The sequence below is a fragment of the Dysidea avara genome, chromosome 2 (genome assembly GCF_963678975.1).
Source record: "Dysidea avara chromosome 2, odDysAvar1.4, whole genome shotgun sequence".
Lineage (NCBI taxonomy): Eukaryota > Metazoa > Porifera > Demospongiae > Dictyoceratida > Dysideidae > Dysidea > Dysidea avara.
The window spans coordinates 39472649-39496625 of NC_089273.1; the positions used below are offsets into that span (position 1 = coordinate 39472649).

General features: G+C 38.6%; 1 protein-coding gene and 2 long non-coding RNA genes across 6 annotated transcripts; 2 read left to right on the forward strand and 1 right to left on the reverse strand.

The window, feature by feature from the left end:
- Positions 1-2284: 2284 nt before the first annotated feature.
- LOC136245107 (uncharacterized) lies at positions 2285-4294 on the forward strand. 4 transcript variants are annotated; one of them, XR_010695751.1, is made up of 8 exons: positions 2285-2977; positions 3027-3116; positions 3159-3297; positions 3352-3522; positions 3576-3744; positions 3808-4054; positions 4106-4171; positions 4226-4294. It is a non-coding gene; the product is annotated as an uncharacterized lncRNA (long non-coding RNA). The 4 variants fall into 4 exon arrangements; XR_010695762.1 differs by having other exon boundaries at positions 2286-2977; positions 3576-3615; positions 3787-4054; XR_010695769.1 differs by having other exon boundaries at positions 2286-2977; positions 3576-3615.
- A 15191-nt stretch (positions 4295-19485) lies between these two features.
- Positions 19486-20380, reverse strand: LOC136246940 (uncharacterized). Its single transcript, XR_010696937.1, has 4 exons — positions 20276-20380; positions 19778-19894; positions 19606-19700; positions 19486-19546 (listed from the first exon to the last, which is right to left on the reverse strand). It is a non-coding gene; the product is annotated as an uncharacterized lncRNA (long non-coding RNA).
- Positions 20381-20861: 481 nt separating this feature from the next.
- Positions 20862-22224, forward strand: LOC136248084 (uncharacterized). The gene is made up of 4 exons (XM_066039899.1): positions 20862-21160; positions 21221-21549; positions 21736-22043; positions 22156-22224. Exons 1-4 carry the CDS (start codon positions 20862-20864, stop codon positions 22222-22224), a joined length of 1005 nt encoding a protein of 334 aa, XP_065895971.1.
- The last annotated feature ends 1753 nt before the right edge of the window (positions 22225-23977 follow it).

Consider the following 23977-nt stretch of genomic DNA (forward strand, 5'->3'; position numbering starts at 1 on the left):
ATAGTCCACTGCATTTACGGTGCATCCAGGCATTACAACAGCCTTCGCAAAATATAGCCTCCTGTCCATCACTAGTTTCTGACCATTCTAAGATTGGCTCGTCACACACAGGACATATATCCTCTGGTTCAGTTACAGTTTCTTTGTTCTTGTCCTTTTGCTTTTGCTTCTTAGAATTTGGTGGGGTAAAATTAGCATGCCTTTTCCTGTCAATACCTCTCTGCTTACTTGGAGATGCAGCGTTCTTTGTAGACATTTAGTTGCAGTTTGAATTCAGAGAATCTAAATAGTGCCCACTCGGATCAGCAGAATCAGCTGAAGTATAGGATATATTGTAGAAATATGACTTCCCTTGTCATGAAATATTAGAAAGCACTGAAGTAAAGTGTCCTTGCTTCTTGTCTTGCCTAGGATCGGTTAGAAAGCATCACAGACAATAATGAAGACAACCAATCCCACAATCCAATATGTCACAATATAGTGGCATGTAGCTTTACCACTGCATGTACTTTGCAGACAGAAGTAACCCATCTGACAGAGGCAGAGTATGACAGTACAACACAGCTAAAATCATGATAAATACAGGGATTTCGGTAGCCATCTTTATAACTGAAAATGGGTAAGGACGTACTGATCATGATATGGGCTTAAGTCCGTTCATAGATATTGATAGAGAACATACTGTTCTTGAAAATGATCATGATAATAACATCGACAGAACCTAGGGCCATGGACTAAACCACGAGGAAAAACTAGCATGCTTAATGGTGAACACTAAATGACTAGTTCAACACTGACTGCACATGTACTATAGCCTAAGAGTGTAGAAGTCCCGTGATTTTCACTACAATGGCAGATTCGTGGTTGCATAGAAACCAGAAATCACTAAATGTTACGTAGTCCCTAATAGAGTAATCACCCTAGCTAATAAAGCAGTCACTCTAATAGAGCAGTCACCCACCAACTAACATTATAATCGGGTGCAAATAAAACACTGCATAGATTGTCAATAAACTACAGCTGCATTATATTGCAAATATATCACAACATCTGGAAATTCAGCAAGTATTCAAAGGCCTCATCCTCATAATGTCCAATTTTTAAATTCAGCATGAGGTTTGAGGTTGCCTAAGTTCTGATCTCCAATCTTTGGGTTTTATTTTCTTCCACTGTCTTTCTTACTAGCAAATGAAGGTCTATAAAATACAGGTATTTGCACTATTTGATAGTCAGTGTGAAAATACAAAACAACCAACACACCTAGACTATGACACAGGTATCCCTTAGAAATAAAATACGCATAGCAGCAGGTCGCCAGTGCATGGATACACAACAGAAAATTTTTCACAAACCTGCAACACTCAGATACAGGTCGCCAGTGCTTGGATACACAACACATCTACAACACCCGGATACAGGTCCCCAGTACATAACATGATAGACACATCTAAAACACTCGGATACAGGTCCCACTCCGCAGTACATTGATACACAACACAATTGACACACCCACAAGACCTGAATACAGATCGCCAGTACGTGGATACACAACACAATTGATACACCTACAAGACCCGAAAACAGGTCGCCAGTGTGTGGATACACAACACAATTGATACACCTACAAGACCCGGACACAGGTCCCCAGTGAGTGGATACACAACACAATTGACACACCTACAACACCCGGACACAGGTCGCCAGTGCGTGGATACACAACACAATTGACACCCGAACACAGGTCGCCAGTGCGTGGATACACAACACAATTGACACACCTGCAAGACCCGAACACAGGTCGCCAGTGCGTGGATACACAACACAATTGACACAGGTCACCAGTGCGTGGATACACAACACAATTGACACCCGAACACAGGTCGCCAGTGTATGGATACACAACACAATTGACACAGGTCGCCAGTGCGTGGATACACAACACAATTGACACACCTACAAGACCCGAACACAGGTCGCCAGTGCGTGGATACACAACACAATTGACACCCGGACACAGGTCGCCAGTGCGTGGATGCACAACACAATTGACACAGGTCGCCAGTGCGTGGATACACAACACAATTGACACACCTACAAGACCCGAACACAGGTCGCCAGTGCGTGGATACACAACACAATTGACACCCGGACACAGGTCGCCAGTGCGTGGATGCACAACACAATTGACACACCTGCAAGACCCGAACACAGGTCGCCAGTGCGTGGATACATAACACAATTGACACACCTACAAGACCTGGACACAGGTCGCCAGTTCGTAGATACACAACACAATTGGCACACACCAGCCGATAAATAACAACACACCAAGAAAGAGGTTAACAGTATGTGGAATTACAACAAGGGTGACGCACATACAAGGTCCGGGAACAACAGGTCACCAGTTTGTGCAACTACAACATGGATAACACCAATACTTTGGAGCTTGTCTAGTTCGCCATTAACAAAATCGACACACTAAAATGTATATTAGAACACGAACCTGACTACAGAGTGTAATCTTCACGAAATTGTAGAACACTGGTCAGCATTGTACTACATCACACTGTAACGTTCGCACTGGATTGCTTATCCTACGGCACTAATTAGAGTTGTCTGACAGTGTGCTTCTCTCGTGATGATGTAACTGTTGAACATGGCGATGGAAATCAGCATGAAGTAACCACTCTTGTTGTTGTTGTTGTGAAGTTCGCGTCGTATGCAAGCGCTTTGTAGATGGTAAAGTGCTTGTACTTAAGGATGAATGACGGATCGACTAGTAGTCCACCATTATTAATTTTGAAGACTTCACGTGTTCAGAATACGTTACGTGGAAAAGAAGTAATTTTACTTGAATGATGCTTCTGAAAGACGTCGTAACAGTAGATGGAATGTGCTAGTCGCGTAAAATGTTTCTTCCTATTGGCGCTCATTAATAAGAAATTTGGACAGGAAGCGGTTTCTAAGAGACTACCAAGTATGTTTAGTATTTACACTGTTATATTACAAGATTATTTTATGTCTAGAGCAAACAGATCGTAGATGAATTGACATTTCAGGTGATCAGCTACAACAGTTCTTAAGATCCTCCCAGTGGATACATCAGCAATGAGATGGTGAGTACAGAATTCTTGAATGTTCAATAATGCTCTGCTTAGATCAACAAAAGAATTGTTGGAAGCAGAAGAAGAGCTGATTAGAGAACAAATGGAAAAGAAGTACTGGCAAAGCAAAAGAGCATTTTTGATCAGAGGGATACTGCTATAAATACTGATGATAGTGCAAGACCTGAAAACAGTGAGATGGTACATACAGCATTTGATTTACTAGTAGGGTGATCGTTTTGGTTAGGGTGAAACAATTCTTGGAAAGGCTGACAACAGTAATAGAAAGACTGGGACTGTATCTATATTGTAACATCTTTGGAATTGGTTGTTTGAAGAAATGTTGACTGTAGTGGCAGAGTAACAGAATGAACAGTAGCACTATATGGATAAGAAAAAGACTTTGAATGATTAAATGGTATGTACAACATTCTTTTTGGAATAGTTTAAAATACAAGGCTTTGTGAGTAGTTGTGGAAGTTGACGTATTAAAGAGACAGACCTCGAAACGGTGAGATGATGTGTACAACATTCGTGAGTGATTTTTTCATAGCACCATAAACATTGTGTAGTTTAAAACACAAGGCTTTGTGTGTGTAGTTATGGAAGTTGACGTATTAAAGAGACAGACCTCGAAACAGTGAGATGATGTGTACAACATTCGTGAGTGATTTCTTCATAGCACCATAAACATTGTGTTTAGAGCAAATTTTGCTAGAAAGAATGCCAGGGAAGTTGAAAAGCACTAGTTGAAGAGATAGATTCACCACTGGTGTTTACAGTGAAATGGCTCCTCGACGTGTTGGAAGTGGCAGGAAAGGAAATGCCAGTATCCAAATGATAAGTATAATATTGTTGAGGAATTGTGAGTGAAATTGTATCTTTAGAGTGAAGCGTCTACCCAACATCGTGACAGAAGTGACAGGAAAGGAAGTGCTAGTAGCAAAATGGTAAGTATAACTCTCTTGAGGAATTGGTCGATCAATGAACTTATGTGCTAGGAGTGAAACAGCTAGCCAACGTAGTGGTAGAAAAATGCCAGGACCATAAGTGCCAACAGCAAAATGGTAAAGCTAATGTTATTAAGGGATAAGTTGGTAAATGAAATTAATTGTGTTTAGACTGAAACAGCTGAGCTACATAGCACCAACTAAACAATAGTCGAGAACCATTTGAATGCAAAGACAGTGGTACGTATATAATTATTGTATATGCAACAGTTTATTAATATTTGTACATATTATAGTGTCAAGAAGAAGGACTAGAAGTTTTTGACACACTAAGTGGAGACAATGGGAGTGACAGTGATTATGGGGGAATTGTGTTGTAAATATTATATTATTGCAAGTATTAAAATTTGGCGCGAATTTCATAACCGAAACCCGGAGTCGCGAATACAGATTAGCGATCACGTGCATCGCACAATTACGCCCATCATGACGACGCGTCTCGAGATTGAGACGAGTATAAAGACGGGTCCACGCCTTGAAAGGTGGTTCCACCACGGGTAAGCTCGAACCTCGTCTTGGCGTTAAGTACGAAACTCGTAGTTGTCGCGTATTTGCTCAGCTACGAGTATCTTTACGGGATAATTTCGTCCCGTAATAGTCTCTTATTTAGCTGTGCAGGCGCTTAAGTGCACGTGACCTAGCAAGACACTGATTTTTTACTGAAAAAGATTGAGATACTCTAATAGAGCAGTCAGGGATTCTATATAATAGAGCAGTCATACCAATGGCGGATCCAGGATGGGGCATTTGGGGCAAATCCCCCCTCCTTCAAGAAATTGCATACAAGATCGAGATACTCTAATAGAGCAGTCGATTACTCTAATAAAGCAGTCACAATGTTCATGAGGCAGTGCAGCTTACTTAAGAAGCTATAAATAGGATTTTATTTTACATAACATACGTGATATAATATATTTGGTAAAGGATAACTAGCTATTATTGTTGTGACCTTTTTTTTTTTTTTTGCTCTTCAACTTTTTTCAGCAAGGTGCCCCCCCCCCCCCCCCCCTCTTTCCAGACTCTAGATCCCCCCTGCATACTATCCTAAATAATTATATTAGAACAGTTAAGTATGTATGCCACACTAATAAAATGTTTCAGACTAGGTTTGTCCTTGATTATATAGCTGTTATTAATGCTTCTGTTACTAGTAACAAAAGTAATTTCAGTAGCATTAACCATTATCCTAGCTAGTAGCATCAGATAGGCCATAGCTTTAACTTACCTAACAATATGGTCAACTAGTAACTCTGACTTCTAACCTTTGACTTCCTTATCTGCCCAGGAAAAATATCTTGCAAGATCCTCGCACTGTTCTTGCAAGAAATGTGCAAGAAACTTGCACTGAAATGTCCCTTTTCTTGCAAGACTCTTGTACTGTAGTCTTGCATGCAAGAATCTTGCAGGAAATGTGCACAATTTTTACAAGGATCTTGCAAAGCAAGAATATTACACTGAAATGTCCCTTTTCTTGCAAGAATCTTGGAAACCTTGCAAGATATTTCCTTGGGTGGTATGGAAAGTCGGTAACATTTGGTGAGCTCAACCTTCAACTTTTTCATGACTAATATGGTCCAAGATTGAACTGGTAAGTAGAAATCCTTACTTAAAACATTAACTTACCCACATGATCACTGAAAAACACTATACTCACTGACTCAAAACTTGGACATTGATGTTTACTGAGTAGAAGGCTGGAAACACTTCATGGACTAAGACTACACATTTAAATGAAGAGTTTCTGGTTTGTAAATAGTTTATTTCATTTTGGATCATTTGAACAACTTAGCTAATTATTTAATCATAGTAATACTTTCCTGACATAGCTAATGAAACATTTCACTTGGAAAGCATAAGTAGCTACATGAGCAAGTTCCTGAGTGCTTATACAACATGCAGTTGCTTTAAAGCATGCAGTGTAGCTAGCCATGATCCACCAGCAATTTTTCTATAGTGAATTTTTGCAGTAGCATAACTACTTATGCTGTTGGTTAAGCTTGACTCATAAAATCAACATGAATTTGCTAAAGTGAGCAAATAATAAATGTCATCACAGTACACATTACTGATGTATCTATAGTCCTGAAGTCCTGATCATCCGCCCGCCCATATCCATTTGTTGGCTAGGATTCAGGAAGTGACCAGAAACTAAGGTATGACTTGGAGTGGTCTTAGCAAAAACTTGAGGTAAAAACATCACAATAAATATCGAAATTAGAGTTACATTGTATTTACACATTTTAAATACAGAAATAGTTTTGAAATACTTAAATATTTGGACTCTCATACATCATGTTGGGTTTTTGTGTGGGCACTGGCTACTACACGCATTTTACCCATGTTAAAACTGTTTACATGAGCGAGTTACAAAACTTTTTAACCCTGCAGCAAAACACAACTGGTATAGCACAGGTCAAGTTATTACCTTGTATCAGTGCCACAAAACTAGTCTTTTCGGAGTTTAGAATCACTGGTGAGACTCCTCTCGATGAATTTAAATAGTAGCGCCACAAAGATTTTATTCATAAGTACTATTAATCAGTGTTATAAATTTTAAAGGCTCTTGTTTGAGATGTTGTCCATAAAACTTTCAATTGCTGTTTTCTCTGGGTATACCAAAAGTGCTTTTTGCAGTGGCTAAAAAAATTTTTTTTTAAATAACTAGCTCTAACCTGAGATTGGGGGTGAGAGCTATTACATATGGTTAACTAAACAAAATTTGCTTTTGTGTATGCATGTGGTATTATTTTGAGCTCTGTTTTGTTGTGACTATCCAAAATTAATAGTTGAAGTGAGAAGAAGGCTTGCATTGCATAGTGTAAGACTGAAATGATTTCTAACTAAATAGGAGGTGTGGGGAAAATTTTGAAACAAAATTGTATCTGGAAGAAATTTGAGAGAAATAACTGCAACCTGGAAGTAATTTAAGGAAATAGCAAGCTGAAGAAACGAAATTTTAAAAAAGAACTAGTGAATTTTGTACGTATGCAGTAGTTGTGTAGCCACAAGCAATTTTTTTAGAGTAAACTGTTTTTTTTTTATTTTGAGGCAATTTTATTTATAGTGGACAGTAAAAAAGAAAATTAAAACCATATCTATAAGCTGGATTGTAAGACAATTTTAAATAACAAAGTGGATATAGTACTGGCACCGGTTATGAACATGAATGGCTATTTTACTGGCACAGATCCATCATTTACTGGACTATCTAACACACCAGTTGTATCTAGGTGAGCTAGGGTTGGTACATGTCCAATATTTCCTGAGCATTAGACTTTAGGGCATACATCTAGTAGGTTTCCCTAAGAATTCAACTTTAGGGGACGCGTCTAGTAGGTTGCCCCGACCATTTAACTTTAGGGGACACGAAAAGTAGTTCCTTAGCATTAGGGGTAGGATAGGGTTCAGCTTTGGTTTCTTCTTCACTTTTGCTTTATATAGAAGTCACTATAGTCAGATGTTTATAAGGTCCAAACTAAGGGAGGTGAGTAGCTGCAGCATTGGTGATACAGTGGTTACGAGCATTGATTATGATGATCATTGATTCCTGAGCTTGAACACCTGCTGAGGCAACTTTTTTTTTGCTTTCTTAGGTTTTTGTCAAAGTTTTTTAAATGTATGGGGCTACCGGCACTATATAACTTGCCTTTAAATAAAAAGTGAATTGCAAATTTGCAATATGGAAAATTTTATTTTTAAATTGCTATTTTAAAAGAAAACTTAGTGACACAACAGGTATGAAAATGAAGATGAAAGATTTCTGCAACCGAGGTTCGAAACAGGACATCCAGTTTTGTAATACCCATGCCTTACTGCTGTACCACTAGTGCTTGCTGGCTACTCCTCTTAATTTCTAGTTTTGTATTAAATATAAAAATACTATAGTCTAACCCATACTGAGGCTGTTGATGATTGGTCTCAATGTTTAGAACAACGAAGCACTGTACATTGTCTACTGCTTGACTTTGCGAAGGCCTTTGATTCTGTACCACATGAACGCCTTCTGCTTAAGTTAAGCTCTCTAGGAATTCATGATAAAGTACTGTCATGGCTTAGATTTTTTCTAACTAAAAGAAAACAAAGAATGGTAATCAATGGTACTTTTTCAGATTGGGCCATTGTTACTTCTGGGGTTCCACAGGGAACTGTCTTGGGTCCACTTTTGTTTTTGATTTACGTAAATGATTTGGCTTCTGTTGTAAAACACTCCACTGTTAAAATGTTTGCTGATGATGTTTTACTTTATACTCCAACTAACACTCTCAAGGAATGTTCTTCCCTACAAAATGACCTCACTGCCATTTCTTCTTGGGCTAGTCGCTGGCAATTAAAGTTAAATCCCACCAAATGTGAAGCTTTGATGATTACTAACAAACGCAAACCAATTCCATTTACATACTCCATTAACCATCAACCTATTTCATGGAGTAATCCTGTGAAGTATCTTGGTGTGCAGGTAGATTCCAAGTTAAACTGGTCTAAGCATTGCAAGTATGTTGTCAGTATATAAGGGCACCAAGTCTTTGAACTATTTACATAGATCAATGTTTGGTTGCAACCGTGCAGCTAAGTGTGCCGCATACAAAGCTATCATCTGGCCAACGCTAGAGTATGCTGCAGTCGTATGGAATCCCCATAATTTGGGAGATATCCAACTACTAGAGTCCCTACAAAAGCGGGCAGCTCGATGGATCTGTGGGAGTCGCTGGAGTCCATCTACCAGCTCTTGGATCATTTCTTCGAATGATTGTTGCTCCCAACTTCACCTTCCTTCTCTCCAGTCAAGACGAAGTTTCCTTTCGGTCAGTTTCCTCAATGACATATATCACCAGCAAACATCTATTAAATTTAATAGTCGCTATTCATTTAATTCCATAACATCTACCAGAAGTCACCATCTTTCACTAGTCCCTCCACAGTCCACCATTAATTCTAGGAGATATTCTTTTTTTGTCAACACAACTTTCTTCTGGAACGCTGTGCCATTACATATCCTTGAAGACAGTAATCGAAAGTATTTCCAGCATCACCTTTATAATTACTTATGTGTCAAGTAACTTCTTAATCACTGTTTTGTGTTGTGTTGTGTGCTGTTTAGTTTGTAGTGTACTGTAGGTACACTGTTAAAATTCAGGTGTACCAAAAGCACCTTTAGGGGTGTCCAGTTGCATGTTTAAAAACAACTCCCTTCAGGTGTTAGAAAAGGGTGCTGTGGTGACACTTAGAGGGTGTGAAAGAAGAGTGCTAAGGTGCTGCAAGAAATATAACACCAGAGTGTAAAAGTGCTACAAGAGGTGTAAGTCCAGGGTGTGTGGTGGGGTACACTGTTAATTTCCAACACTTTCTCTTGGGGGTGGATCTCCTCCTATACCTTCATTTTCATTGATGATATATTTAGGAAACACATATTATGACCTGTGAAATACAGTAATTCAACATGATTACAAGTACTCTTACTTGCTTGTCTTTCTACACTTTATATATAAGTTGCAAATTGTACTTATAATGAAACTACTAAAGAAACTTTTAATTGTGGGATTTCATTCACAGAAACACCCTTGTAGGTGCAAAGGGTGTTCCCATTACACCTCATCAATGAAATATAGTTGTATTGATTATCATAATTATACAGAAGTGCAGCACTTCATGCATAGTAAACAAATTTCCTTTAGCACAATGTAAAAGCATTTATGCAGCTATTGTTTGGAAAACCAATCCATATTAATGACCGAATTTGACAAAATAAGGCTTACACGCACATCCACTTTATGAATTTGAAGTACCATAACTCATTCATTATGTAGGAGTATGCCATTAGTTTCCAATTTTGAACTGGTATTTTACTATGCTATGGAAAGACTTTGTGCAAATGTTAGGCCAATAGTTTGCTGAGTAGTCAAGGTACAGCTGGTTAAAGTCAGAAAATTGGATGTGTGTAGAAGCCTTGTTTTGTCAAATCTGGTCACATATTTATTTTAGAAGTTTTGAGATAAATGGTTTAGATTTAAAATTGCCAAAGCACACATATGAAATTACACCAGAGATGCATCAATTTATTACCTTTCAGATACTTGCCAAATAAGAAAGAAAATCAGATAACTTTAATGAGTGAGCTAGCTAGCTCACTACAGTAAAATGCATATTTGTGCATATGTGATGAATTAGATAATGTCTTGATTGGTGTTCAGGGGCTGTTTACAGCACAGCCCACAAGTGCAGTCAGCGACTAAATGTGATGTGCATGAAATGTACTTAGGTGGGGTAAGTAATATGTAGGAGATAATAGTTCACATTTGCTATTTAATGAGGCAAATTTGAACTATCATCTCCTACACATCACATACACCACAGGAGTTCAAACTATGTACAACATGTTTGGAGCATATCGCATACACATGACACTTTTTTTGTAGTGAAGGTAGAATCACAGCTGCTCCCAAAGGAGTGGAAGGTGGGCTGTAGAGGAGTTGGAAATAAAGACTACAATTGAAATCCAGACATGCATGAGGTTACAGAGCTGTGCTGGCTCCTAAGTGCCTGGTATATATGCAGCAAAAGCAATTATCAACACAGAATAATATGTGACCGGGCCTGCAAAAACAGGGCATGTGGGCACAAACTACACCCTATCATTCTACAGCTCATATCTCAGTGCTGGAAACATATATTTTCCATTCTGTAACTTGCATTATGATACCAATTAAATACTTACTAAGAGCAGAAAATTGCAATGTCATAGCATAATGGTACAAAATGTTATATGTGATGACAGTGTGAAAAAGTAGGTAAAAATCATGTGCTCACATGCCCTATTACCGCTGGCCCGGTCACATATGTTGAGCAACTAAAATAGGCCATCCACCAATTCCTGTCAACCCAAGACAGTCAACCTTACCAAGGCCAGAAATTTCCATTAAACTTCTCACACCACCTGCACCATTAAAGCCAGCGTCAAGTAGTTAGAGCTTAAAACCATGAGCTAGTATGGTAGTATGGCAATACTCTGGTATTTGATTTTGTCTGATGTGCAATTTGTATCAGTTTTGTAAAATCTGATACTGTTAATAGCTACTATTATATTTCACTTGAAACTGCAGGTGTTCATCTTGCATGATAATTCAGGGCAGGTGCTGTTGTCATGGGGGCCGATAAATCACTTGGCCCATAAATAAATTGCAGTCAAGTGTTTCTGCCACACTTCTAACAGTGTTAGTAACTGTATGCGATTACATGTACATTACACCCTATCATGAGGTGTTAGACCTCTGTTTAGGGTTTCCAATGAACAATTAAGGGTGTTTACAAAATGGTAACACCCAACAAGTGTGACTATAAACCTCTTATGGTGGTAATTATTTTCAAGGGTGTTGCAACAACACCCCCTTGATTTTTAGAAAATCATAGGTGTCATGGTAGCACCTAAGTTTTAACAGTGTATATGTATAGGTACTGTATGTTTGTGTTTTGTAGGCGGACACCTTGTACAGGCTTTGCCTTTTGTGTATGCCTTCCTTTTTGGTAAATTGATAATAATAATAATAATACAGGCCATACTCAACCCTAACGTAATGGCTAAAAAGCGTGTCCTATCTCTAGTTGCGCGTCTTCCTAATTCTAAAAGCACTGTTCCTAATTCTAGAAATGCTGTTCTCAATCCTAGGAACGCTTTTCATAATTCATAATCCAGGCTAAGAGCGCAGTTCCTAATCCTAGGGGCACTGTTCGTAATCCTACAATCGTGTTTCTTTACTGCTATAGGGTCGAATTTCTAATGTTTATACAACAAATTAATGACCGGCTAAATAAATATTTGCACCACCGGCTAAATATCCAATCATAGATATTCCAAAATCTATGATCCAACAAATATCCACTTCGTATATCTACCGACATGGTAAATGTAAAAGCACGTATATACTGAAAACTACAACATACTACTACTTATTACCTAACTATATACTTATTACTATCTATACGTACTTAACTTAACCAATGTCAAAGTCAGGAAATTCGTACTCACGGATACGCAACTTGTCCCAGATACACAACCGGATGCCGGTTACTAAATATAACTGGACATCCCGGACGTACTAGCTCTGATCATTGCGTGCAGGAGAGCAATGGCAGCCCGAGTGGAGTATGACACCTTACTGGTAACAGGTGTAACTGGCAGTGGCAAGAGCAGCCATATCCTAGAATGCCCAATGCATTTCGGTCATTTGCGCCCTTCTAATAGAACACACGGGAGCAGTATTAGAGTCAATATGAATAAGCAGGTTAAGGCAACTATTCTAGCACTAGACAATTGCAATTTCCACGTTAAAGAGTGTATAGCCTTTACTGTTATTTACTTGGTTATTTTTAGTGATATTTAGGGTAGCTAGTCATACGCATGCGTAAAAGCTCACTAGTACCTGTGTTTTAGCGCGTATTAAAGCTCAGGATAGCGCTAGCATAGCACCCATGTAGTTACTAGCGATAAGGTCTCAGATAACTCGGCAAATAAGGACTAAGGATCATGGATTTTACCCTGTAAGTAAATAATTACGCTAATAAGTTATATTTACCGGCCATGGGGTCTTACTTAGTATATTCTCCTCGAGGATTCTCATTATCCCGAGAATATGGCCACAAATCTACAACTATTCCTGTTACCAGTGGTGTCTGTGCTGGGTCCCCTATTATTTACGAAGTTTGTAAAGCAATCGTATTAAATCCTGTGCTAATATTTGATACGAAAGTTTCTCGAGTAATTAGAAACAGGAAGCAGAGTGACTTAGCAAAGATGGTCGCAACACTATACAGTGGCATTTGAAATTTGATGTTTCCAAATGCAAGCACTTCCACTTCAGGCCAGCCCACCACTATGGTCCTTACTGTCTTAACAGAGTACCTGTTGACATCAATGCAACATACCGGCACTGATACAGCGACCTCGGTTTGTTATTGACAACCAGCTCAAATTCCACGATCACACTACTAAGTTACTACCAAAGCTAATGCCATACCTATTTGAGAAGTTGTTGCTCAGATCTGACCGACCCAATTTTGCAGGAAAATCATTTAAAGAATGTTAAAAAAATCACGTGATTCTCTTTTTGGTTTTCTTAATGAAACTATATTAAAATAATTTTGTAATTCTCTGCATTGGCAGGGCAAAGACAACAATAGTTAGGCGTTGTCAGTGTACTGATGCGAAATGCAGGCTTTGTAGCTACTTAGCTAATGGCTCAGATAGCTAGTTACCAAACGTCACGAAATAGTTGGGTGGAGCTAACATGCACTCATCCGCTGCTGAGCTACAATTCAATACCACATGGTTATGACAAGCTATAGGATTAGCTACATAGCTAGCTATCAGCCTGTTTTTTTATTATGCCTTAGAAAAAATCCGAGCAACAATTTTTCAAATAGGTATGGCCTAACCGAGTACTTGGTTTAATTTAAAAAAAATCATTTGAATGCCTGGACTCTATCATGCTAACTCGTTTGTTCAATTTAGTAGTTCAACCTATCCTGGAATATAATAATTCTATTTGGGGACCTCATTACATTCTAGACAGCAGAAAAGTACAGAAGATACAACAAATGGCTACTTGTCTCATCCAACAATTTCAAGACCAATCGGGTATTAATTCAATGCTAAGCCCCATTGACAGGTGACATGGGGCTGAAACAGATATTTGTAATTTGAAGTCATCGGAATAGCTTCTAGTAATTTTGTGTTGGCTTTTCCTTGATCCACAACATCAGTGCTACAAATGCAATCAATATTATCCTTGCTTCTATTTTGTAAAACAAGCACATTATCAACCAAAAGTTTAGTGATGTCACTATCTGTAGGATATGTGTTCAGGATATCCGGTAAGTAAAATTTGATATCCCAAAAATGTGCCTCAGGGTGGGGATTTGATCTAGCGGAAGTAGCTAGTAATTTATCCCTAAGGTGGGGAATTTGAGCCACTATATCCCTGTACTTGGGGGTGAGGCTTAACATTGATACTGCATAATTGGGGTAGCCAGTGGAGACCCAGCGGTGCCCCAGAGTTGGTATTGCAACCCAACAACTGGCACATATAATATACATACCCAATTGAACAAGCTGAAGCAGCTCAGGGCCCATTATTTGTCCATGGCCCTTTCTCCCATCGTTTCTTTTTCACTAGGCATAGTTTCAAGTTTGATTATCAAGTGATGCATGCATGCACCTGCAAACTACACATACATAATGCTCTACACTCAATAATTTTTATACCAGCAACTAGTGATAATATTTTCTATTATTTCTATACAGTACATGTTTCTAGTTCTTTAATCCTGCGATGTGTCTTCCATCCCAGTCAACATAAACAGAGGAACATTATCACCACAATGTGAAAAAGTAAGCTGCAATAATGTGAGTAATATGTAAAAGATACATGTAATCAATTCACCCACATTATCATCAAGGTTGGCTCTGTACACATAGTATTATTGCCTAAAAAGAAAAAAATATATGTATGTATTACAAATAAATTTTACGCTCTATAATCACTAAAAACCATTGTAATGTATCAGTTGCCATACAATTATATCAATTATATGAATGGACAAGTTTAATATTAGGGCCTTATGGCGTAAACTAATAACTGTTGTCCCTATAACCTGAATTTGTACGTTAGCAACAATCGCGTACATTTGAACGCATTTGTCTTACTCTAATAGAACACACAGAAGGATGAAAAAGTAAAAGTAATGAAATAAATCTACTAAGGCGTTCGCCACTTACACTTTATGTAATTTGATCTTGTAGGGTGATTTTTCGCACATCATTAATACGCATGCGTACAAACGAGCAAGCCTGTGCAGAGCATAACAAGCGTGCATTACGAAATTATTAAGCGCCTTTAATTGTAACCCCAAGAAAGCAGGTGATGACTATCAAGCTCGATGATCATAAAGGATCGATCTATAGTGAGAATATGTTTTGTTGTTATGTCACTATACTTTAAATTATTTTGCACAGCGGAGAATAAGTATTCAGGATTTGTACACTACCGGTATAGAGACGTCATAGTTATGGTTAAAACTAATTTATAGAACTTTCTATCCAGTAGTTTTTGCTTGAGTTTTGCGTGGCCAGTCCGCTTTTTTCTATCTTTGTTCAGTTATTGGGTATAGGGAGAAAAAGGGTCTGGACTAGTCTCGCGTAGCCTGCCAGACCGCTCGTCTTTTGTGTGTGGGCTGGGAGAAAAGGGTCTCATACAATGACAATAGAAATCCAGCTCAGGTTTTCTCCAGTTTCCAGAGTGCGTTGGTTGCGGAGCCACTAAACTTTGTCAACCCTGTTAACAAGGGACACGCGCGCCATATCCTATTGACCTATTCCATTTTAGAGGTTAGGAAATAAAGTCTTTTAGTCGTTTACTATTTAAATGACTTCTTTTGTTATTGTTCTGCTCCTTTGTTAGTCATTGGTTTTACCTCAGTTATTGTATTTCATTTGCATTTCATGTTATCATCGTGTGATTAATTGTAATGAGTTGGTTTGTAGCCTTGTCCTCTTGTACAACCCAGTCATTTTGAAAAAAATGATAATACTATTCCCTATGATGCCAGTTTGTGACCAGAAACTCTATCTAAGTAATGCGTCTGTTAATCCATGGGACCTGAGGTGGGAATATGACATGTTGGAAAGTTGAAATATTAGACGTGTTAGACATTACAGTCGATCAAGTCCCAACCGGCAAACCCGTATGTCATGCCCAGTTCTAGTTGTTGGTAACCCATTTTATCATCTATTAAATTCTAATTAAATACTGGTACTTGACAGGGCTAATTAAGGAATGTACAAAGGAATGTTTCTGTCATGTTGGAAAGAAATTAAACCGTACTACGGTGATGTAAATTTTACTATTTTCTTTATTCAAAGGCTGCAAGTAATAAATTTGATGACCTATAAAGGACAAGAAGTGCAAGGGTCCATTATTTCAGAAGGATCAAACTTAGTACGTTTATATTGTTATATTCAATACTCTTGTCTGTATATTATGGAAGTTAAGAAGTGTTAATGCATTCCAATTTTATATGATTACCTTTAAAATTTAATGTTACATTTAACACATACCATATAGCTAAAGGCTGGCAATTTGTTGACAGTATTTACTGTGGCAATTGTGTTGACAAAACATTGGCATTTCAATTTGCTATATTATTTCAAACCTCTTCACTGTTTGCTGGAGAGAGACTCTTTGAATGTGCTTCCTCTTTACCGCTGATTATCGGAGTAGTTGGGTTAGTTGTTATGAGTTGTAAAGTTAGCAAGTACCACTTTTGAAAGGTCAAAGATCTGATATCCAGTTTCTTCAACATGGTTATATATCCAATCCAGAAGCACTACAGCATTTTAGCCGTCAAGAATATACGTATACTCTTGCTGTCATGCATTCACTGAAATAATCCTGATTGCACATTGCTATATGCATAAGAAAGTAGAACTACAGATATTGTTTGGCTGCCCATATCAAAGGATACAAGCCAGTTTGAAAACATTTCAGATTTTATAGTGACCATGCATCATGTAGTTAGAAGTTTGGTGTATGTAATGCCATTGCTATACATCTCCAGTCTGTGTAATCTCTAGCTAGATAACAGTCAAACTGTTAGGTCATTCTATAGGGTTACAATGTGACTCATGTGTATAGAGCGTATGAGCCATAAAGTACCCTGTATCAATAGTGTGTGTATGGGTTTTTGAAGTTCCATAATCACAATGATCAAGACCACATACTAGTGACTCAAATTTGCAACATGTGCTTAATCTGTCAAGCTACATGATATTAAATAGGTAACATGTTGCCATGGCCGGTACAGGTACTGTATAGATGACAGTGATATCACTTTAGCTAGAAGGTCCTGTGTCTTAGAAAAAGTACGTAGTATAGAAGTCACTCCTCCACCATCTTACTTTACTTCTATACTTCATATGTACATAATAGAGAGAGAGAGAGTATGCATGTTTGCTTTGTTAAAGGTTTACAGTTACCAGCACTGAAGCTCTGACAATGACATGTGCTATAGCTTTAATGTAGTCTAGTGTAGAGTATTGTGCTGCAGTCAAAACACTTCTTGGAAAGCTGCTGCAGGGTACTTAAGGCAATTCATGCATATTTTTGGTTGTATTATGTCACTTGGATAGTATACTAGTGGTTGAATTAGTTGACTAATGATTATAAACCTCAAATCCATACAGGGTAATCACTACTGTTGGGTGGTTACTTACATCATCACTTTATGATACTGGAAGCCATAATGAGTCTAAAAGCTATATTTCCAGCTTAAGGATTCTGACACTACTAGCTATATATCATGAGTGTTATGCTCCTTGCACCTTGCGGTGCTTATGAGCTCCTGATAGTAGCTATAACAACTTATAGAGTATATACCATGTATTTATGTACCCTGTACTTCGTTTTGAGGTACATAGCTATATTGGGTGATTCATATGCATTGCTAACCATACAAACAGCAATGCACTTTCAAAGTCATGTAAGGGTTAGCAACTATGCATATAGGGTAAGATACATAATAAAGCCATGCAACCAGTATACGTGGGTATAGGCCGTATGTAAGTGAATGGAATGCACATTCTTGTAGTGAACGACATTGTTTACATGTATGCAATCATTATTAAGTGCACAGTTTGAGTTGTACAATTTTACCAAAAGTTAAAACTTGATCTTCGTATGCAATACGTTGTCAGGTATACAGTGTAGGTCATAATAATACTTTAGATGGTAATTCTGTGGTAGCTAATGAACCTATTCATGTGATGCACGGGTAATTATGTGGCAGGCTAATTACTTTAGTGGTGACCTGGGGTTGTAGTGCACAACAGAGGAATCCATATTGTGCATTGTATAACTAATAGCAACAGCTTTGCTTTGACCTTAGAATAGAGAATCAATGTGCCTTTGAGGTGGTCTTTCATACCATCTACTGGCATGGGGCTCCTGTTATTAAATTCCACATGTCCTAAATGAAACACTTGTAATTTGGTCACTTTAGTCATGAGAGCAGACTTCTTTACTTTTTGTGAGTGTGTTAAATGTCAGCAAGCCCTTTCCCAGTTATCTACATCATGTGAAATTAGATATAGAAACACCTGCCAACAAAGCTCATTCAACAATGCTATAGACAAATGTTTTAGTTTAATTTAATCAGACATGGTGCATAATTTTGGAAAGAGTAACAGGTGCCCAAGCCATTATGGTTACACTGTCATGATGAATTCAAGAGGTATAGAGAGGTTCAGTTAGGCCCAGTTCTCTTTTGAGGTAAATTGTTTACATGCATGCACTAGTTCTTCCACTCACTAGTAGTTTAAGATGCTTGATCCTCAAGCAGATAACTTAGTCTAGAATCAAGTGTAAATTCCAGCCTGTAATTTTGTGGTGGCTATAATTAATGTAATTGTGTCAAGCACAGGTAATTATGTGGCTGGCTAATAACCTTATGATGTCTTGTGACTTAGGGTAGGGCAGGTGGGAGTAATTGCTGAGAATTCATGGTCAAATGCTGCTATGCAACTAGCAAGTTGTGGTGAATGTGACCTCAAGTCAGTGTTGTAGAGGAGTCAACTGCAAATGAAACCACAGTTATTGTAAGAGTTCTTCAGATGCATTGTAGGAGTCAATTGCAAAGAAAACCAATGTATTCAGCAGTTAGTTTATTCAATTGTCAAATAAGCAATTTATTAATATTTTTATATAGCCAATTACACACAATAGTCTCAATCTTGTATGAACTTCAATCTTGTATGTGAGCTGCCCCATGGATGCATATATACAGGTAGTTGCATGCCTGTTGAAAAATAAAAGATGATTCAAAAATATAGCTATGCACAATTATACATATTTACCATATTGTACATGTACATCAAGTGTACATCTGTTGAAGTCTTCATTATCATCCCATATCCACCAGGAACAGAGCATTACAAAAATAGCTGATGTGCCTATAGCTAGCTAAATAATCTATGCCTCTACACAATTTAACTTAGAAAACATAAACTTTACATTTTCTTCTAAAATCCTAGGCTTTGGTGTAAAAGTCCCGTCTGGTTGTTTTACAAAACTTTTGCTACTAGAAAATCTCAGGTCTAACTTTGCCTTCATGGGAAAGCCAATGCACCATCCACGCATGGTCGTATCAGTCCTTCCATACTCACGGTAGCAATGGTCCCACCCATGAGGAAAGTAGACAGTGTCAAAATCTGTCAACATAAGGTCAGTCTTGTTGCGAAAAAGATACCTGTATATGTCATGTGAAAATGCAATTGTAAAGTCAGTTTCTAAAGTCAAAGCTACACTAAGTGACCTATTTACTGCAGCACAAAAGCGATCCACACAAATCTTGATCTCCTGTTCCTGTGGCAGAGGGTGATGAAAAACTCTATTTAAAAAAATTAAAGCTATATTCGTAGCTGGCTATGTATCTATCAAGACGCCGACCTTCTCAGTTCCAAGCCTACATTATCAGATCGGACCCACGAACAAGACTCCAGAGGGTATCCTTTCCACTGAACATAGTATTCAGTGCTTGAGCCCTACAGGAAATAGATTATACATTGCACTAGCTTGTAGCCATACCATGCAGTATAGCTATATATATATATCAACCTACCCTTTTTCGCTTAGCCAGCAACTTTTCAACAAGGAACTGACCCTCTGGCAAATCTTGTGGATCCTGCTCAGCTGGGGGCTCCTGCAGTGGTTCCAATCTTGTTATTCTGTCAGGTTCCTAGATGCATATTATAGCTAAGTAACATTCACCACTCCATAAAGTTTAGTCCAATTTATACAGAGCATGCATGGTAGCTGGATGTTCTTTCTATATAGCTACACATAGGTTTAGCTATGCGTATACCATGCATCTGAAGGTCTATAACTACTTCTACCTTACTATATAGCCATGTTGAACGGATAGCTATAGGCTACGCCGACTCAATATAGTATAAGAGGATCGTCTGTCATCTTCATGCATGACCTTGGTAAGCATCCACTGAATTAGCTTAGTATATAAGAGTGCTTGTGGTAGTTATGACACTTAACTGAAGTCTACACCATCACATACTATATGAATTATACGTATAGCTATAGCGCTAGCTATATTACAACTTACAATTGGCAGGCCGCGAGGAAGAATTTTCCCTTTATTGAGCAAGCAATAGTATCCCTTTCTGGGTCTTTTCCTACTTTGTCTGGTCGCGGTACCGGTGTTGCTCATCTTGGGTTGACGTTAAAAATGAAAGGCTACATGCATTATAGCCATTTATATACCGCTTGGCTTGACCGGCATGTGATATATTTTGAGCGATTGTCATTAAAAAATATACAGCTAACAAGACTAGCTGTTTCTATTGGCTACATTATACATGCTATTTTCTGATTGGATATAAAAAGTCGCCAATCAAAAAAAAGTCTTGGCTTTCGCATAAAAATTTGGTGTCCCGATACAGCTACAACTCTAGATGCTTGCTCCCGGTTAATCTATATAGTGTGAATGTAAATTTAAAGAGAACATCAGCCATTGTATTGTCTTAACAGAGTTGTACTTAAAGCGCGCTCTTTTGTTACGTCAGGCGGATGCTTTTTGACCACGATCGAGCTTACGTAGCTAATATAGTGACGGCGGGAAAAAAACAATATAAAAAGCAAGAGTAAAAGCATAATTTCAGATCTATAGTATATAGAGTGTTTCTGTGAGAATGAATGCTGAGTTGCTTACTAAGGTTGAGGAAGGGTTGCGTAAACTGATTATTACATCTAATCACCCCTCTTCTCATCCTCAATATAATCAATTGCTGCCTAAGATTCCTATTGCTTGCTTAACAATACCACACAAGTTTTTTCTTGTGGCTAACCGAATACAGTGCCTTAAGAAGACTTTGCAACTGCCATCATCAGACCTTATTGAAATGGCAAATGTAATAATAGAGGATGGAAGTGACAAGATACGCAATGACGCCAGTTTGGCTGAGGACAGACTGGTATTAAAGTCTAGGAGGTGAGTTAGCTAACTACATAGACTTATGCACGTATCCAAAAAAGATTGTTTCTGTTTTAGAGTGCTATCACAATACCGCAGCAAGAAGATAAGTGGAACCAGAAGGGCTACAATAATGAATGACTCGGAAAGTTGTAGCATGATGCTGTTCAAAGGGGAAGTGGCTAGTACAACACCAGTTATTGGTCATAGCATAGCCACTCTTGCCCATACCTCGACTACAGCTTCTATCTCCACTTCAATTTCAGCCACCCGCCCCTTGACTGTTTCAGTCACTCCTGTAGCCCCTACAGCTACTACAGCCACTGCAGTTTCTGCAACTTCAACTTCAGCCAAGTATGCCACTACCTCAAGTGAACTTGTCACCATAAAAACCAAGATCATGAGAGGTATATATGTACCATACGTATTATAGATATAGCCATGCATGCATACTATAATGTGTCTATGATGATGTATGAGTGCATGGTAATAGCTAGGTTAAGTGCTTGTGCATCCTTTTGTTTCTTCTAAAGAAATGCAATTGTAATGACATTACACCATAGCTATATAGACTATATGATGTGCTTATGCAGGAAATAATCCATTTGAAGATTTAGAGGAGAGACAAAAGAGAAGACGGAAACAACAAATTGCAGAGATTTTGCAGACTGTCTCTTCACATCTTAGTCGTATTGGCTTAAAGATGATCAAAGGACAGTTTGAGAGTTTGACGAGTCCTGATAAAAGTTTTGACATCGTGGTAAATGAATCCGCACCTGAAAATGAGATAAGTGAAAGCGCCACAGCTGCAATAAATTATCTTATGCTGAAGCATGGGGTACCAATTGCCTTTTACCATGCGCTCACTAAAAGGTTCAAAAAACTACCTCGGACTTATAAGGTTAGTACATATATACTTACTTATATAGGATGAGCAATTCAAATTGTTTGGCCTTTGTGCTTCCAGTGCATAGTATAACATTATCATTGTTTTATATATCATTATAATTCAGTCTCATGCATGCATGTTTGGTTACACTTATTTTGCTTTAGACTACAACAAGTTTGATACTGAAATTTGATTGGCTGAAAACGTGGTCTCTAAATCTCGTAGAGCCACGGTCATGTCCAATAGAGACCACGCTCTGAGGCGATACGAAACACGATAATTACGCGCCTGTAACATTGGCAACGCATGGGCATTTAAATGGCTAGTAACAGCCGTACTGAATTAGAGGGAGGTGTAATGGGCTTGTTTGTACTAATCAACACTACATTACTTGCTTACAAGCAGCTGTCGAGGCACAACAACAGCAACAACGAGTTGTAGTCCACTCGCTGAGTCCAGTACTTCGATACATAGCACGCGCCTGTAACATTGGCAACGCATGGGCGTTTAAACGGGTAGCAACAGCCACGCTGAGGTCCCGCCATGTCGGGAGGTGTGGAGGTGTAGAGGGCTTGTTTCTAGTAATTAGCCATACATTTCCTATTTACAAGCAGCTGTCAACTCAAGGTACAATAACGAGTTGTAGTCTAAATAAGTTAGACGTCAAGAACCACTGGGTTCTACGGGATTTAGAAAACCCTCAGGCCCTTAGTAGCGCCCTCGCTGCGCTCAGGCGCTACAGCCCAGGGCCTTCGAGTTTTCTAAATCCCGTAGAACCCTGGTTCTTGACGTCTAACTATTATTTAGAGTGTGTGTATGTGTGCATAACATACACAGGTCCTGACTTTCAAGAAAATTGTTAATTCAAACATGCCAGAAATAACCAAAACTCCTGGCAATAATGAAGGTGTGCAGTTCGATTTTAAGACACTATTCATAAATGTTGCCAAGAAAGAGGTTTGTATTTAATCCACGAATTGAATGTAACATGCAGTCTACAATTTTACAGATTGCGGACCATCAAGAGTACTACAATGGGAAACGGCATATAAAGGTCAAACTCTGTGCTGATGGTGCTAAGTACAGCAGGGGGTGCAACTTTTGTCTATTCTCATTTTCAATACTAAGGGATGGTGTGGTGAATTTAAGCAGCTCAAGTAAGCTACGCTATATATACATTTTTTATAGCCCATATAGTAAACAAGCATATAATACAGTGATGCCTCTCTATTACGTGTATATGCATTTTGGGACCACTAAAAATTAGCAGCAAATTAAAGTTAATATCTGCATGCCACAATATTCCCTACATTTTGTTTGAATGTAACTATACCCTGTGTATAGTGGACATCATATGTGACCAGATTTTACAGAACCGATCCAAATCGCACATCAGGCAAAATCAAACTAACACCACCAGTGGATAGCTACACTATCGTACTACAAGTTTTGACCCTCAGCACTACTCAAACTACACGAGGCTGGTTTTTACACACGTCTTTTCTGGGTGGTGTGGAGTGCTCAAATGGCGGTTTCAGGCCTTGTGAAGGACCTGGCTTGGCAAGAGTCAGTGGTTTACTGGTGGACAGCCTTATAATGTTGGCCAGACGAGTTCTCTGTTGATTTTGCTACATATCTGCCACTAAGGAGCCAGCACAGCCCTGTAATCTCGTGTCTGGACTCCAATCGTGGTCTGCCTCCATTTTGAGGCCTAACTTTTGCCCTCCCCGCCACCCCCCAGCCTCCACCCCTTTGTGAGCACTCGTGATACTACTTCGATCGTCCAACTGCTCAGATTTTCTATCTTATTTGGCGGGAAACTGTACAAGCAGCTACAAGTACTGGAAGTGGCTTAAAAGGTAACAGATTGATGCATCTTTTGTGTAAATTTCATACGCGTGCTTGCTATCCTTGGAGAGTTATGCTGGCTTCAATTCTTTAAAACT